Raw genomic sequence first — 18,732 nt, 5'->3', positions numbered from 1 at the left:
CATCATAACCTCAGCCGTGATGTCGCATCATAACCTCAGCCGTGATGTCGCATCATAACCTCAGCCGTGATGTCGCATCATAACCTCAGCCGTGATGTCGCATCATAACCTCAGCCGTGATGTCGCATCATAACCTCAGCCGTGATGTCGCATCATAACCTCAGCCATGATGTCGCATCATAACCTCAGCCGTGATGTCGCATCATAACCTCAGCCGTGATGTCGCATTATAACCTCAGCCGTGATGTCGCATCATAACTTCAACTGTGATGTCGCATCATAACCTCAGCTGTGATGTCGCAGCATAACAGTCGTGATGTCGCATCATAACTTCAGCCGTGATGTCGCATCATAACCTCAGCCGTGATGTCGCATCATAACTTCAACTGTGATGTCGCATCATAACCTCAGCTGTGATGTCGCAGCATAACAGTCGTGATGTCGCAGCATAACAGTCGTGATGTCACATCATAACCTCAGCTGTGATGTTGCATCATAACAGTCGTGATATCGCATCATAACCTCAGCTGTGATGTCGCATCATAACCTCAGCTGTGATGTCGCATCATAACAGTCGTGATATCGCATCATAACCTCAGCTGTGATGTCGCATCATAACAGTCGTGATATCGCATCATAACCTCAGCTGTGATGTCGCATCATAACAGTCGTGATATCGCATCATAACCTCAGCTGTGATGTCGCATCATAACAGTCGTGATGTCGCATCATAACCCCAGCTGTGATGTCGCATCATAACCTGAGCTGTGATGTTGCATCATAACAGTCGTGATGTCGCATCATAACCTCAGCTGTGATGTCGCATCATAACAGCCGTGATGTCGCATCATAACCTCAGCCGTGATGTCGCATCATAACCTCAGCCGTGATGTCGCATCATAACCTCAGCTGTGATGTCGCATCATAACAGTCGTGATGTTGCATCATAACCTCAGCTGTGATGTCGCATCATAACCTCAGCCGTGATGTCGCATCATAACAGTCGTGATGTCGCATCATAACCTCAGCTGTGATGTCGCATCATAACAGTCGTGATATCGCATCATAACCTCAGCTGTGATGTCGCATCATAACCTGAGCTGTGATGTTGCATCATAACAGTCGTGATGTCGCATCATAACCTCAGCTGTGATGTCGCATCATAACAGTCGTGATATCGCATCATAACCTCAGCTGTGATGTCGCATCATAACCTGAGCTGTGATGTTGCATCATAACAGTCGTGATGTCGCATCATAACCTCAGCCGTGATGTCGCATCATAACAGCCGTGATGTCGCATCATAACTTCAACTGGGATGTCGCATCATAACCTCAGCTGTGATGTCGCAGCATAACAGTCGTGATGTCGCAGCATAACAGTCGTGATGTCACATCATAACCTCAGCTGTGATGTTGCATCATAACAGTCGTGATATCGCATCATAACCTCAGCTGTGATGTCGCATCATAACCTCAGCTGTGATGTCGCATCATAACAGTCGTGATATCGCATCATAACCTCAGCTGTGATGTCGCATCATAACAGTCGTGATATCGCATCATAACCTCAGCTGTGATGTCGCATCATAACAGTCGTGATGTTGCATCATAACCTCAGCTGTGATGTCGCATCATAACCTCAGCCGTGATGTCGCATCATAACAGTCGTGATATCGCATCATAACCTCAGCTGTGATGTCGCATCATAACAGTCGTGATATCGCATCATAACCTCAGCTGTGATGTCGCATCATAACCTGAGCTGTGATGTTGCATCATAACAGTCGTGATGTCGCATCATAACCTCAGCTGTGATGTCGCATCATAACAGTCGTGATATCGCATCATAACCTCAGCTGTGATGTCGCATCATAACCTCAGCTGTGATGTCGCATCATAACCTGAGCTGTGATGTTGCATCATAACAGTCGTGATGTCGCATCATAACCTCAGCCGTGATGTCGCATCATAACCTCAGCCGTGATGTCGCATCATAACTTCAACTGTGATGTCGCATCATAACCTCAGCTGTGATGTCGCAGCATAACAGTCGTGATGTCGCAGCATAACAGTCGTGATGTCACATCATAACCTCAGCTGTGATGTTGCATCATAACAGTCGTGATATCGCATCATAACCTCAGCTGTGATGTCGCATCATAACCTCAGCTGTGATGTCGCATCATAACAGTCGTGATATCGCATCATAACCTCAGCTGTGATGTCGCATCATAACAGTCGTGATATCGCATCATAACCTCAGCTGTGATGTCGCATCATAACAGTTGTGATATCGCATCATAACCTCAGCTGTGATGTCGCATCATAACAGTCGTGATATCGCATCATAACCTCAGCTGTGATGTCGCATCATAACAGTCGTGATGTCGCATCATAACCCCAGCTGTGATGTCGCATCATAACCTGAGCTGTGATGTTGCATCATAACAGTCGTGATGTCGCATCATAACCTCAGCTGTGATGTCGCATCATAACAGCCGTGATGTCGCATCATAACATCAGCCGTGATGTCGCATCATAACCTCAGCCGTGATGTCGCATCATAACCTCAGCTGTGATGTCGCATCATAACAGTCGTGATGTTGCATCATAACCTCAGCTGTGATGTCGCATCATAACCTCAGCCATGATGTCGCATCATAACCTCAGCCGTGATGTCGCATCATAACCTCAGCTGTGATGTCGCATCATAACAGTCGTGATGTTGCATCATAACCTCAGCTGTGATGTCGCATCATAACCTCAGCTGTGATGTCGCATCATAACCTCAGCCGTGATGTCGCATCATAACAGTCGTGATATCGCATCATAACCTCAGCTGTGATGTCGCATCATAACAGTCGTGATATCGCATCATAACCTCAGCTGTGATGTCGCATCATAACCTGAGCTGTGATGTTGCATCATAACAGTCGTGATGTCGCATCATAACCTCAGCTGTGATGTCGCATCATAACAGTCGTGATATCGCATCATAACCTCAGCTGTGATGTCGCATCATAACCTCAGCTGTGATGTCGCATCATAACCTGAGCTGTGATGTTGCATCATAACAGTCGTGATGTCGCATCATAACCTCAGCCGTGATGTTGCATCATAACAGCCGTGATGTTGCATCATAACCTCAGCTGTGATGTCGCATCATAACCTCAGCTGTGATGTCGCATCATAACCTCAGCTGTGATGTCGCATCATAACCTCAGCTGTGATGTCACATCATAACAGTCGTGATATCGCATCATAACCTCAGCTGTGATGTCGCATCATAACAGTCGTGATATCGCATCATAACCTCAGCTGTGATGTCGCATCATAACAGTCGTGGTATCGCATCATAACCTCAGCTGTGATGTCGCATCATAACCTCAGCTGTGATGTCGCATCATAACAGCCGTGATGTCGCATCATAACCTCAGCTGTTATGTCGCATCATAACCTCAACTGTGATGTCGCATCATAACAGTCGTGATATCGCATCATAACCTCAGCTGTGATGTCGCATCATAACCTGAGCTGTGATGTTGCATCATAACAGTCGTGATGTCGCATCATAACCTCAGCTGTGATGTCGCATCATAACAGTCGTGGTATCGCATCATAACCTCAGCTGTGATGTCGCATCATAACAGCCGTGATGTCGCATCATAACTTCAGCTGTGATGTCGCATCATAACCTCAACTGTGATGTCGCATCATAACAGTCGTGATATCGCATCATAACCTCAGCTGTGATGTCGCATCATAACATCAACTGTGATGTCGCATCATAACAGTCGTGATATCGCATCATAACCTCAGCTGTGATGTCGCATCATAACCTGAGCTTTGATGTTGCATCATAACAGTCGTGATGTCGCATCATAACCTCAGCTGTGATGTCGCATCATAACAGCCGTGATGTCGCATCATAACCTCAGCTGTGATGTCGCATCATAACAGTCGTGGTATCGCATCATAACCTCAGCTGTGATGTCGCATCATAACCTCAGCCGTGATGTCGCATCATAACCTCAGCTGTGATGTCGCATCATAACAGCCGTGATGTCGCATCATAACCTCAGCCGTAATGTCGCATCATAACAGTCGTGATATCGCATCATAACCTCAGCTGTGATGTCGCATCATAACAGTCGTGATATCGCATCATAACCTCAGCTGTGATGTCGCATCATAACCTCAGCTGTGATGTCGCATCATAACAGTCGTGATATCGCATCATAACCTCAGCTGTGATGTCGCATCATAACAGTCGTGATATCGCATCATAACCTGAGCTGTGATGTTGCATCATAACAGCCGTGATGTCGCATCATAACCTCAGCCGTGATGTCGCATCATAACCTCAGCCGTGATGTCGCATCATAACCTCAGCCGTGATGTCGCATCATAACCTCAGCCGTGATGTCGCATCATAACCTCAGCCGTGATGTCGCATCATAACCTCAGCCGTGATGTCGCATCATAACCTCAGCTGTGATGTCGCATCATAACAGTCGTGATATCGCATCATAACCTCAGCTGTGATGTCGCATCATAACCTCAGCTGTGATGTCGCATCATAACAGTCGTGATATCGCATCATAACCTCAGCTGTGATGTCGCATCATAACAGTCGTGATATCGCATCATAACCTGAGCTGTGATGTTGCATCATAACAGCCGTGATGTCGCATCATAACCTCAGCCGTGATGTCGCATCATAACCTCAGCCGTGATGTCGCATCATAACTTCAGCCGTGATGTCGCATCATAACTTCAGCCGTGATGTCGCATCATAACCTCAGCCGTGATGTCGCATCATAACCTCAGCCGTGATGTCGCATCATAACCTCAGCCGTGATGTCGCATCATAACCTCAGCTGTGATGTCGCATCATAACAGTCGTGATATCGCATCATAACCTCAGCTGTGATGTCGCATCATAACCTCAGCTGTGATGTCGCATCATAACAGTCGTGATATCGCATCATAACCTGAGCTGTGATGTCGCATCATAACCTCAGCTGTGATGTCGCATCATAACCTCAGCCGTGATGTCGCATCATAACCTCAGCCGTGATGTCGCATCATAACTTCAGCCGTGATGTCGCATCATAACTTCAGCCGTGATGTCGCATCATAACCTCAGCCGTGATGTCGCATCATAACCTCAGCCGTGATGTCGCATCATAACCTCAGCCGTGATGTCGCATCATAACCTCAGCTGTGATGTCGCATCATAACAGTCGTGATATCGCATCATAACCTCAGCTGTGATGTCGCATCATAACCTCAGCTGTGATGTCGCATCATAACAGTCGTGATATCGCATCATAACCTGAGCTGTGATGTTGCATCATAACAGCCGTGATGTCGCATCATAACCTCAGCCGTGATGTCGCATCATAACCTCAGCCGTGATGTCGCATCATAACCTCAGCCGTGATGTCGCATCATAACCTCAGCCGTGATGTCGCATCATAACCTCAGCCGTGATGTCGCATCATAACCTCAGCTGTGATGTCGCATCATACCTTCAGCCGTGATGTCGCATCATAACTTCAGCCGTGATGTCGCATCATACCTTCAGCCGTGATCATAAGTCATCATAACCTCAGAGAGGCAGAGACGGTCCGTGACTGTCTGGACTTGTGCTTCGTCTTGACGATGAAGTAGGTGAAGTTGTCCTCTCTCAGGATGGATGATTGACAGGTGGGAAAAAGGAGGTAATTGGAGTTTGATGTCCAGCAGCTCTCATCGCACTGATGAGAGGAACACAAAGTGCGAGACAGCCTGGATGTGGCGTGTCGTGACACACTTTTGTCTTGTGGTGTTTTAAATGAGACACCACAGCGCGGGAGGAACACACACAGCTGTTCTGAAGCATTTACTGAATTTATTTTTAGGCAAGAATATGTTTAACTGTTCTAACACTTTATAGGTCATGATGTCCACACTTGACTTTGAATTCAATCATTACATTTTATTAATCTATTTTTTTTTATTTTTTTTTTACAAAATGTATCTTTGAATTAATGGAATAACATTAATTTGGAAATGTCAATGTCATTATTAAAACAAGTACAACATTATTATAAATAATTAAATGATAAAACAAAATTAAAGAAATAAAAGTTTCAACATTTGTAAGTCTTAATTTCAACCATTCAATGTTATGATGGCACTGATGTACTTCCACTCCCACAGTCCTGAAACATGTTGAGAGAAGTTATTGTTGTCTTTAATAAAAAAAACTCATTGTCTGTATCCTTGGTGCTGTCCAGGGTGTCCCCCAGCTGTCACCTCAATCGAAAAATAATCAGGAGTGAAAAACAAACTTCCGACATTTGTAATATTAAAGTCAATAAACAAGATTGATTAAGACTGATGGTCGACCAGATGTGTCTCTTCATCACCTCAGGAGGTTGAACAGCCTGTCAATCAAAGGTGAGTCACATTAAATCATCTTTATTAAAACCAACAGTTCAAATTTTCCTCCAGACGTTCGACCTTGACGACCTTCACCTCTAAACATTTGGAGTGCTTCTGTGGAGGAAAAGTTGCTGCACAGAGAGATGACGTCCCTCAGATGAACTTTCTGCACCACTTTACTCCCCAAATACTTTTATCTGTGTTCAGAGATTAAGGCAGCAGTGACCTGCTCAGACCTCCCAGACTTGTTCCATAATCCCATTCCTTCCCAGCCGTTACATATTCATCAAACCTCCCCTCCTTTATTCCTTGATCCCTTCTTTCTGGCATTAAAATAAATCCCTTTTTTTCCACTCTCCAACTCAATCTTTTTCTCAAATCCTCCTTCAACTTTCAACAGAACGAAAGAAAATTTGTGACTTTAAACCTGATTGGTCTGATTCACTGCCTTTATAACAGAGCAGCAGCTCTACTCCGAGTCTCTGATGGATGACAGAGCTCTCAGAACAGACATACTGTAAACCCCAAAACAGGAGTCACAATTTAACCATTCAACTTTACGTTGAAAAGGTTAGAATAATATAAAGTTTATTTAACCATTATATTTATGATACAGTCAGACAAGTATATGCACAATAGAGGAAAAATTGTTTACTACAAGAAAAGGTGAATAATATAAAAATAATATCAACAAAAGTAAATCAATAAAAAAGGAAATGAATGGGGGTAGATATATTTATTTATTATTCATACACAAAACTGCTTAAATCAAAAAAGTTTCTAAAAAAAAAAGTGATTTAATAAAAACAACTTTTTTCTCTTCAATTGAAAAAAAACAACCCAACAACGATTAAACAATGTAATTTGTTTTATTTTGTAAGAACCAGATGTTCTTCATTAATATAGTCGAAACAGAAAAATATAACTTAAAATCAAATTGTTTCAATCAAATGAATAAACAAATTGAGCTATAAAGAAATAACTATCTTAAAGAAATAACGGGAAATGTGTCTCTGAGACAAACCGCTTTAAAATTAATTGAATAAAAATATATTGATTATTATTCAAATAATAGATACAGAAATGGTAACAGGAGGTTCGATACTTTCCTATGAAGAATAAAGAAAATCAACGAACAAACCTTTGTCAAGAATCGAGCAGCTCCACGACTTTCCTGAGCTGGAGTTCGCAACGTAGCGAGAAGAGGCGACACCTTGTGGTAAAGTCGAGCATTACACCTGGATTATCCGGCACTAGAAGGCTTGGATTGCAGAGAAAGTTTCAGGAAACGTTTCAGCACGAATGGACTCAACGAACACCTGCTGAGCAGAGGGAAGCAAGTTGAGGTTGAATCTTGTGCTGGTGTCTCACAGATGACTCTATGGTTGACTTTCAAGTCATACCTGCCAGAGTTTCAACATTTGAAGTTTTAAATTCATTATTCTGACGCCACTGATAAAGTTCCATTGAAAAGTTTCATTCCGACTTCGTCTGATTCTCAAACATCACAGCAAGTTCCTGTAGGAAAATCTGACGACGACCTTCTCTGCTGTCCGACCTTCATCTTAATCTGTCCCATTATCTCCAGCAGCAGCTGCTGTGCGAGACAAAGAGGTCCAACTGATACGATATCTGTTGGATCTCAAGGACATCTGGAGAACAGGGAAATGCTGCAGGTGCTTGTATCTTCCTGCTGACTCCCAAGTTGCCCACATGAGCCCCGAGGTAGAGCACACAGACCCGATAAAACAAAAACACTTGTGTTTTGCTTGCTACTGTAATGACTGTAGTAAACTAAAGAACGGCGAACACTTGAGTTGCTATAATATTATTTTTAATAAGAATAAAACAGTCGAGGGTGAGGTCAGCGCCGCAGCAAGCATGTACAGTAGTCCAACATTTAAAAAAGAACACGTCTTGATGCGCAACACAAATACGGAGGGACAAAAAAAAAAAAAAGGAGGTGAAATATCTTCAGTCAGGATCTGAGGAAGCGGCGGTTGTGGTCCTCACCGGTGGTTCCCCTGGGCAGCAGGAACCAGAAGTGAGACTCGACCTCCTGAGTCAAACAAAACAAGCTCGCAGCAGGTTCAATGTTGAGGTGAAAATAGACACTTAAGTTTTTAATCCAACGGAGGAATAACGAGAGTCGGGGAACTCATCAGCAGACTCATGAGCCTTCACTGGTCACCGCTCTGGTGCGAGTCTCGGTGAAATACCGGAGCACCCCGACACGCATCGATTTCAAACTCAAACCAGGAAACCCCTGCAAGGCGTACGGATACATTCAGGTGGTTCTGCTCACACCTTCAAGTGTAAAACGGATGTCTGGTCGACAGAAAGTTACTTCCGGGCATCGATAAACGACTCTATAAAACCAGTTAAAAAGGAGCCAGTCCGGATGTAAGGCAGCATCGTTCGAAAGTCCGACCACTTGGTCCGGGGAGTCCAGCTCCTGCAGCGGGTTTGATTCCACAGAGGTGGGTCGGAGGAGGAGGACAGCCTCTTCAGTAGTTCCTTCATGTGTGGAAGCAAAAAAAAAAGAAAAAAGGTGCTGCTGTGGAGCCTCGTCCAAGTCTGTAACAGAAGTTTTGGTCCGCGCTGGTCCTCAGGCCAGCAGGCGACAGTCACACAGCTCCTTGTACATCCTCTTGCGGATGCGCGGCATGTCTTCCTGGCTGAAGAGCAGAGGCTGCTTCATGGACTGACAGCGGCAGTACTGACAGCAACAGACAAAGAAGAACAGCATTAAAAAAAATGTTTGCATTTTCACAAGAGAATAAAACAAATTCAGAAAGACAAACTAGCAAACAAGCTAACAAAACAACAAGCTGAAATGTGCTAACAACATCCTAGTTAAGTTTTTTCTCTATAAATAAAACATACATTATATACAAAAATACATAACAGTGACACATTGTTTACATTAACTTCCAGTAAATTTTGGTAATTGGTAAATGGCTCTTACTTGTAAAGCACTTTTCTAGGATTTATTCAGCAGCCAAAGCACTTTACACTAAGTTATGTATTCACTCATTTACACACACATTGATGGGAGTAGGCTGTCACGCAGCACGCCAGATCAAACATCAGGATGCCACAATTTTGTCCAGAACTGGGATTGAACCCGCAACTTCTCAGGCCACGAGTCAACCACGACATCAAAAAGGAGATCTATTTACGTACATTTCAAATAAGATACCTTAATTTATTTAGTTATTATAAGTAAGTTAATATAATTATAAAAATTATCATCTGATTAAGTTTACATTTATTAAAGGAAAACTGAAATAAATTGCAAGATTTTAGCAAACAGGCTAACATGACGTCGTCTGTTTTGAGAAATGTTTGTTACAGAGTATTTTTCAAATAAAATAAACTTATTGAGACACATTTAGAAAAACACAAATGTAAAATATTATTGACCGTTCACTGCCTTTAATTCTGTTAAGAAATAATCAGACAAAAGGTATAATTAAACTTTATTTAAATGAGAAATTCCTTAAATGTTTTCTATGACTAACATATATAATATTAGTATAATCATAAGAGGTTTCATCTGGTTACGTTACAATTCTGAAGAAAAGCGAAAAATGTGAAAAAAAACATTTTGTACTTTTTAAAGTGACGAACAGAAAAACTTTTAAGAGATGAAAAAATACTTCAAATAGAAAATATTATTAAACAAACATTTAACAAGATTATGTTGAAATACACATTTAAAAAACAAGCAGTTCTGAAGTGAAACATTCAGTCGTAAAGAACAGAGCCTCGTTAGATACAAGAAGGTTATAAAGGTAGTGAGGAGCAAAGTCTCACCTCCAGCACGAAGACGCCGCAGTCGCTGTCGTTCTTCTGCTGAGGGATGTTCTGGAGGAGGAGGAGGACAAGAGTCAGTTAGAGACACTTGAGGAGTCGTTTTATCTCCACCTCTCGCCGCCACGTTACCTTGTTGATGATGATCCTCCAGCCTTTCTGGAAAGACGTCTGCTTCTTCTCTCGAGCTTCAGCCTGAAGGTACCTCATGATGTTCTGATGGAAAAATAGTGGATGGTTAGATTTCTGTGAAGTTCCTGAGCCAGAGTTCAATTATACTTGGCAAGGCAAAACATTTTTTTAAGTGAGAATTTTAACAGAAGAAAACCAAAAGATCAAATCACAAAACGGATCCTCACATCTGTGGTGTTCCTGAAGACAATGCCTTGGCTGTCGTAGTAATTGATGGTTTTGGTGGCCATGGTGACGGTGACTAGAGACCAGTGGATCTCTAAATGGATGGGAATCAACACCAGCCACTTGGAGAACAGATCAACCTGGAACAGAGAAGACATTGATGAGTAAAATAACTCGGTCGGCGTTTTCTGACAAACTTCTCTCCATCTCGCTTCTTTCAACTGTCGGTAATGTCGCTCAATGAAACTAAGAGATGTCAAAGTGTTCCTGAGTCAGAGTGGAGATCTGACGATTCACATGTTCACATCCAGGTGTGATTATTAAAGCCATGAGTAATCCAGACCGGATCTCTTTCCATGTGTAGAGGCAGCAGCTCTACTCTGAGTCTCAGTTGACACAGCTCAGTCTCTCCATCTGGATATATGATACGCATCACGATACATGGGGGGTGATAAGCTATATTGCGATATCTATATAGTAGCTATACAAGGATATATTTGTAGTATTGCTTGAGTACTTGACTCTAGTGTTTCAGAATGTACAGACCACATGACTCTTAACAAAGTCGTAACTGATTTCATTTGTTTTTTAAAAAAAAAAAATCTCCTGATCTCCGCTCTAAAAGCTGCTTGAGACGACTGTATCCTCTCGTCCTCAGTTATCGCTTGCCTCTCGCAGGATTTCATTGCTCCTTAAGCCGTCATGACTGCTGCCATCTAGTGGCCGGAAATTTAATTGTAACATAAAAATGAACAAATGCTGTTGATTTTTTTCTAACAATCAACAAATGTTAAACATTGATGGCTCATCTATGTGTTTTGTCTCCACCGTTCACCTCAGAGTCTAACCCAGGGGTGGGCAAACCCAGTCCTCAAGGGCCGCAGTGGGTGCAGGTTTTTGTTCCAACCAATCAGGACACATTTTGACCAATCAGGTGTCTTAGGAGTGTAATCAGTTGATTGTCAGTCTGGTGTTGCATGTTTTAGCTGAAACCTCATTGGTTAAAATGTACATGCTCGATCAGTTGGAACAAAAACCTGCACCCACTGCGGCCCTTGAGGACCGGGTTTGCCCACCCCTCGTCTATCCTCAGTTCTGAAGTCTGAAGAAGCTGTGGAGACATTAAGACTTACTTTTTTCGTCCACCTCTTCACGCCTTCGTAACCCTTGGCGACCAGTTTCTTGTGGAAGAAGCTGTTGAAGAAATGAACCTGGGAACAAAACACAGTTGCAGAGATTAGTTTGTTCAACATGTCTCCTAGAAGAAATTAAGAAGTCTATGAAATAATCATTAAACAAGTTTATAGTTGGTCAATGCTTGGTTGCCACTCACTTTGTGTTGCGTGTGCTCCATGATGAGTTCTCCGTACATGTTGATGATCTGACAGAACAGAGTTTAAAGTTCAAGAACCCGCCTCATAGATCCAAGCGTGCCAGCGACCCGTGTTTATTTACCTGATCGTTCACCCAGCTCTGGTCCTCTAATGTGCCGAGGTCTTCCAGGCTGAGAGAATGTTTGTTGTACATCAGCATGAAGCCAGAGAAGGGAGCGGAAGCCAGTCCGGTCCGGTACCGATCCATCTCTCCTTTAATGTTTAGTCCCCTGACACAAGAAGTTGAAGGTGAAGATCTTTTGTTAAACACAGACGAGCGTGTAGTTCAATGACAAATCTTAGTTTTGGACAAATGTGCAAGTTACTGAACGATTAAAATGTCTTTGAACTCAACAGACAACATTTATTTATGTGGAAACAATCCTAAAGTTATTTTTCATGTATGAAATGGAATCTTATATAAAAACGAGCAGATAAATGTTAGCATCTTATGTTGATGTGTGAAACATGCGACTAACAAGAGGAAAAACATGATGTAAAAATGTTAAAACACATCATAACATTGCACTTAAACCTGAAACACATGAATATTAGTAAAACAGAAATGTTTGTCCATAAAAAACAAAAATCGTTTCCTAAAATGTTATTTATTTATTTTATTTTGATGGCTGCCATTTACGAAAAACAACGATTGGACCAACAATTAAACGAGGTAAAATTGTTAACAAAAAAGTTTCTCATGATGGAACTTCTTAATATCGTCTCTTAATCTCACACTAACCTTTGCGTTCTGGTGTCAAGGACGACCCGCAGTAAAACAACAATAGTTAAAATGAAGAGACTCAGATATAAAGTGATCGAGATTTCGAATAATGGCGACATCATTAAAAGAGTGATGCTGCCCCCTTCTGGTAAGAAGCGACGAATCTTCAGCTGACTTGAATATACTTTCCAGGGGCAAGAAGAATCCTTCTTGTTGATATTTAAGCTTACTTGTTGCTTAGGTCTTCACAGTTGCCTTTCATCTTCAGGTACTCCAGGACGTCCGACTCACTGAGAGGAATGAAACTTCCATATTTGATATAAAAGCTCTCCAGAAACTCTGCAAGACAAAGGTCAACTGTTGTTTAGAGATTCAGCACAATAAAAGCCAAACTTGCATACCATGTCCAAAAACAACTTTATTACACAAATCAAAGCTTGTTTTTATAACCAGGGCCTCCCATGAGGGGGGAGTGTTCTAGTTTGGAACGATCTGTGTTTAATGGACTCTACCGACTCTTTCAAGAAGCCTCTTAAGACCTTTTTTATTTGTGCAGACTTTCTCTTCATTTTTTGGGGCTTCTGCTTTTGTCTCTATGTTATCTTGGCCTTTAAAAGCATGTATTTTAACTGTGTATGGTTTTTATTGTTAAAGCACTTTGTGACCCTGGTCTGAGAAATAATTACATACTTATTACTTAGTTACTATGGCAACCAAGGCCTGACCCTCAAGTACCATACACTTACAAGAATGACGCATCTCTATCTCAAATTCACGCGAGTCACACGTTCATAAAGTCACTTTTTTCGGGTAATATTAGGGCCATTTAAGGGAAATTTACAAAGTTGGTTATTTGAAAATATGAGAAACATCGCCCTCTTGTGTTAAAGGTATCATTTTAATGATCCCATTTTTTAAATTCAAAATGCATTTTACAGTACTTTATTTAAACTAAAGCTTCATCTATTTCAAGTACTACTTTCCGAAATATAGTTTACAAATATAATGCTTGCATGAACTGTGATTATATGGATCTTTTTCATACATTTATAAAAAATATACCTAACATACCAACACCACCAACATATAAACTGTACGTTTTAATATACTTCTTTTAAGCTATGACAACTCTACTTTTCTCAATATGGGAAGAATAAAAAGTAATATATATTTTCTTAAATATTACTAGGAAAAATGGAAAAAATATTTTTTATGTAAACTTCTACAAGCCAAGAAATTATCAGTAATGAAAGTCAATTACATCTTGGGTCCAAAGAAAATAGAAAGCCATTAATATATTTTTCAAGTATGTGTGTTTTAAAGTAATTCAAATTCATACTTTGTTTTGTCATAATGATTTGTCGTTGTGTGTTATTAAATTATTTACCATGAACCATGTCGATGAGCTGCTCCAGCCTTTCTTCTATCTGCTCCTCTCTGCTCTCCGTATGAACGTCCACATCTGGCAGCTCCTCCTTCTCCCAAGTTCCAGTCTGACAGTAGAGCTGGTGGTCCGATAACGCCCAGACGTGCTGCTCCCTGCGCACAGCTATGGGGCTTGTAGGAGGAGGTTTGGGCTGCGAGGAACTTTGGTCATTATTGTGGACTCCGTTGGAAAGAGGAATTAACGTGCACTCGTCTATGAGGAAGTCCAGGTCCTGAGGATTTTCGGAGCAAATGGTTCCATTTCCCGAATCGTTCAGGATAATGACCTCCTCCTTGGACTTTTCTGCTTCAGATCCATTCACCACTGAGGACTTTCCAGAGTCAGTCTCAGGCTGCACTGGCAGGACTGGTTGAACAGCCACGTGTGATGAAGGAATCGGGCTCGCAGCCACATCTGTTGCTGAAGAGCATTTGGTTCCTAAAAAGCTTTTCTCAAACGTTTCAGGTTCTTCAATGACGATAGGAGGATCAGCCTTGTCAACACAACAGTTTCTGAGAGGTTCCTCGGCCAGAGTAACAGGTGGAATCACAGGGGTCTCAGTAATATCGTTACATACTTGAACCCCTTCATTTGTACTTTCATCCCTGAACAACTTGAGGTTTTTGACTGCGGTCAGCTCAAAATCCACTTTCCTCTTTGAAGCCTCCAGGTGGTCACCCCCACGTCCTCGGCCCCTGCCTCGTCCTCTCTGATGTCCCCTGTTCGGAGCCCCCGCATCGTGTCCCCTGCTGTTGGGGCCGCAGCAGTCACACGCTTTCGGGGTCCTCTTCCTGCCAGATGTACGACCATTGATCCGGCTTGAAACTGGGGTGTTGTCCGAGGTCCAATCCGGCACCGAGTTGGAGTCTGGAGGTTCTAGCGCCGAGGTCACCACGTGGAGTTCTGCAGGCGTTGGCTGGGTGTAGCCTGAGAAGGCGTCAGCGGTACACAGGTTGTGGTCTGGGGTCTGGCACAAATCCTGGCCAGCGGTCACAGTCGGAAGAGGGACTTGAGGAGGTACAGAAGATGTCACGGTCAGCTGAAGAGATGCTGTTGGTGTCGCTTTCATCGGGGAAGCGGAGTCGCTGTGAACCATGACGCCCTCCTGTCGCTCCTCAACCCCATCCCCAAAACACCGGAACCCACTTTAGGTACTTTTTGGTGCACTGTTCACACTTAACGGGTTAGAGAGTGACGGAGACTTTGATAAAGTGCCTCTTAGTTGCTGCTTGACCACCCTGGGAACCAGCATGGCTTCCTGAGGAGAAAGAACGTAATGAATCGGTAGAACACTATTGGACACCTCAATACTTTCAGCATTTTGTCCCTTAGCATTAGCATTTCCTCAGGGGCCACATCTAAAGCAACTCCCCCTCCCTCCAAAAAAGCACTAAATTGAAGCTTAATATGCTAAAAATTATTATTTTATATAACCTAGATTTTAGAAATCTTACAAAAGTCACCATTTTTTCCAAATAGTGTATCATAATCTATTAATTCAACTACTTAGTTCCTGAAATTGAAATAAAGAGATTTGTTGGTAGAATTTAAAACCCAGATGGACCAGCTCCATCTATAACACACCTAAAAAGTTCACTGAGCATCTAAATGTTCTTTATTAAAAGTTTCATTGTTAAATAAAGGGAGATACAGTAAAACTAAAATGAAGATTTAAGATTTGACTGATGCAGAGATTTAAGTCGGACATCAGGGTTAAACTGACTTTACTTGAGCCAACAACACAATAAACAGTGTTCTTTAGCAGTAGACAATATACTATGCAAGTATAATAAGGTACGTAAATGCATGTTTCTATTATGATCGTAATTTCTTCATAGCGTCATAGAAAAACAACATATCGCTTAATAAAGTGTACTTTATTAAGTTTGCTATTGGAACAACTGTATTAGAAATAATACGTTTTTGTCTTATTTGTTTAAAATTAGTAAAAACCTTTTTAGAAATGCTTGGCTCCAGATAATTTCCTAGAAACTTTGTCGAGTCCCCTTGTTTCATTATCATCAGAATAGGATGGAAACAGTTAATATTCCAACAAGTTGCATCTCCATGTGAGGAAGCAGTGTTTGCTAGTCTTCCGGTAAATATATCGATATTATTACTATACGTTTAGAGGAAATACATTTTAAGACTGAGGCTTACATGGAGAAAAATGAAGAATTTTTAAACTGCTAAAATTAACGCTCGTCCTCTGGCCCTTCATAGATGTAGAAAAACATTCTTTGTTAAATCGAGAATTCGAATTTCTCTATCAATGATTTAAACAGTTAAAGTAGTTTCTACGACAGCTTCGTATTTCAGTGGGAAAGATGAACTACATTTACAAGCTGTCGAACATTACATTAGCTGTAGCGATGCTGGGAAGAACGAATGTGTTTTACTTCCGTTATTTCATCATAAATGTAACAACGTGCTCAGCTGGACATTTTATGGCTGTTAAAGATAAATACAATGCAGTTTGTAGTCAGAAGGCTAGCTAGCTAGCTTCAGTCAAAACAGAGGAAACAATGCACCGAGACACAATTCCTCCATTTTCAGATTGAAGTTGAGGCGCCTGAGGACAAAGAGACCAACGTGAGTGTGAAGCTAAGAGCTGTCGATATGCTCGTGAAACCCCCGGGAGTGAAGCGGCAGAGAAGCATCCATGTACGCTACCTTGTCTGAGAATTAACAGCCACTTTCATCTCACCACGATTTGAAGAAACAACAATCCAAACTAGCGGCGCTCGTTGATTGCGTCAAGGCGACGAGTGGGACTTCGGATCCTTTTCCGGAGATTGCCGAAGTCACTTCCGAAACCGCCGTTGCTGCGTCCATGACATACAGAGATTTCCGCTCTTAGATAAGATGCATCTTTTTAAATATCGCGTCGTTATTTACGCTTTGCTTATGGAAATGGAATATTAGAATAGTTGGATTTAACATTTCAAATGTAGAATGTATTTATATGCTTTTGGTTTATTTATTTGTGTCTATATATTGAAGGGTTGAATGAGGTTTTATTGAATAATTTAATGCAATACATTGTATATTGATATACTTTTTTGTTTTAAATAATTGAATACAAATGTCATACTCTAATATTACACATGGTGTTTAACACTTGATTCCAATAATTCAAAAATAGAATATAAAAAAATCTTAGCCTTTTAAATTCAACATATAAATATATATATATATTGCAAATGCCTATTTGGTATAATATTGCCAACTCTTCTATATTAGAATTAAATGGGAAAGAATTATAAAGAAGATAAATTAGTTTTTTTTTTTTTAAATATTGGGATAAGAATATGAACCTATGATTAAAAAAATTGCAATTATTATAAAAATGTTCGAATTATAATTTCAACCATTTAATATAGAAACGAATTAAATTATTAAAAAATAATGATGAAATGCTTAAAATAAATCATTTTTAAAAACTTTAGATTTCGAATTCAATCAATCAATATGCTGATGGAACTGATATATGCCCATACTTGCTTCGTTAAAAATAATGTGGGATTTTTGTAAAGAAAATATTGTAGTTTCTTTAGAAATATTTTTATATTTTTCCACTTCTCATTCACACATTTCAGGGGTAGCTTGAGCCCATCCCAACAAGTTGGAGAGGCAGGGAGCAACCTACGTCACCATACAGCCATGAAAATAAATGTTTAGATTATATATATGTATGTATGTGTATATATATTGTCTTCAAAGCATAACTGAGCTACAAAAGAGAAGAAGCCTCGACAAAATGTACTGAAAACATTTAATTACAAAAACACAATAAATAAAACTAGTTGAGTAAAATAATTACATACAAATAAACAACAAACAAGTGTATTATTAACACACGGTAAAGGGAAAATAAATCTTTGTCTGTAAAATGTGTTGCAGAAACTTTTCTGGAGCATGCCACGGTGACATTTCACAAGTTACAAAATACAGTTCATACTTCTTTTAAACAGGATATATTTGAGCAAATACACGTATTGACTTTAATGCAGCAGATTATGCACTGATTATAATATAATGGTGTTTATTTTTATTTTTACATGAGGTCAGTGCTCGATTATTGTGTTCTTGCATTAAAAAAAAACAATCTTTTTACAAATACTATTTTACAGTGAAGTCAGTCAGTTATATTTACGTGGGACGGTTTTGCGCCCTCTTGTGGACAGGAATTTAGAAGATCGTTAAACTTATTTTTCTAAAAGAGCTGATCAGTTGTGTCGATCGTTTGTTTATTCTGCATATACTCGTTTAATTGACAAGTTAGAAAAATGCCTAATTTAAGAATAGATTTATTGTGTAAAAGAGAGGCAATGATAATGAAAAAAGCAACAATTTCATAACCTTCTTGTGTTTAGTGGTGATGCATTTGAATAGTTCTTGTAAATATGTGACTTCAATTCTGTGCTGGTAACATCAAGCTGCTCCTGAATGTTACATCCCTTTACAATCTTTCATGTTGGTTTACATGTTTCATATTTCACGGAGGTGTTATTTTACAAAGTTGATCACATTTTCATCAGATGTCACTCCTCAGATGTTCCTCAAGGTGGCGGTGTTGAGTCTGCAAGATTAAAATAGTTT

At 40.8% G+C, this 18,732-nt stretch overlaps 2 protein-coding genes across 4 annotated transcripts in view; both read right to left on the bottom strand.

The window, feature by feature from the left end:
• Nucleotides 1-8,266: 8,266 nt before the first annotated feature.
• LOC148086724 (sentrin-specific protease 3-like) lies at nt 8,267-16,892 on the bottom strand. The gene is made up of 10 exons (XM_087784940.1): nt 16,804-16,892; nt 14,092-15,388; nt 12,935-13,043; nt 12,063-12,210; nt 11,941-11,988; nt 11,741-11,818; nt 10,610-10,747; nt 10,383-10,466; nt 10,254-10,304; nt 8,267-9,153 (listed from the first exon to the last, which is right to left on the bottom strand). The coding sequence occupies exons 2-10, from the start codon at nt 15,224-15,226 to the stop codon at nt 9,043-9,045; spliced, it is 1,902 nt and encodes a 633-aa protein (XP_087641066.1). The 5' UTR covers nt 15,227-15,388; nt 16,804-16,892; the 3' UTR covers nt 8,267-9,042.
• Nucleotides 16,893-18,422: 1,530 nt separating this feature from the next.
• The window catches only part of anos1b (anosmin 1b), a 65,000-nt gene continuing 64,690 nt past the window's right edge, over nt 18,423-18,732 (bottom strand). For all 3 annotated transcript variants that reach the window (XM_087784937.1, XM_087784936.1, XM_087784938.1), the window contains exon 15: nt 18,423-18,712. The gene's annotated coding sequence lies outside the window, so the exon portion shown is untranslated. The remainder of the gene's footprint in view (nt 18,713-18,732) is intronic.

The sequence above is a fragment of the Callionymus lyra genome, chromosome 2 (genome assembly GCF_982586985.1).
Source record: "Callionymus lyra chromosome 2, fCalLyr1.hap1.1, whole genome shotgun sequence".
In the NCBI taxonomy this organism is placed as follows: Eukaryota; Metazoa; Chordata; class Actinopteri; order Syngnathiformes; family Callionymidae; genus Callionymus; species Callionymus lyra.
The sequence above is the reverse complement of the archived record's forward strand: the minus strand, read 5'-3'. Positions and strand labels throughout refer to the sequence as shown.

Excerpts from the sequence above, each read along its gene's own strand:
- LOC148086724 (XM_087784940.1), bottom strand. The coding sequence starts at position 15,226 with ATGGTTCACAGCGACTCCGCTTCCCCGATGAAAGCGACACCAACAGCA. Across the intron at positions 13,044-14,091 it reads GCTCATCGACATGGTTCATG|AGTTTCTGGAGAGCTTTTAT; the intron begins GTAAATAATTTA and ends TTTGTCTTGCAG. Across the intron at positions 10,467-10,609 it reads TCTTCAGGAACACCACAGAT|AACATCATGAGGTACCTTCA; the intron begins GTGAGGATCCGT and ends TTTTTCCATCAG.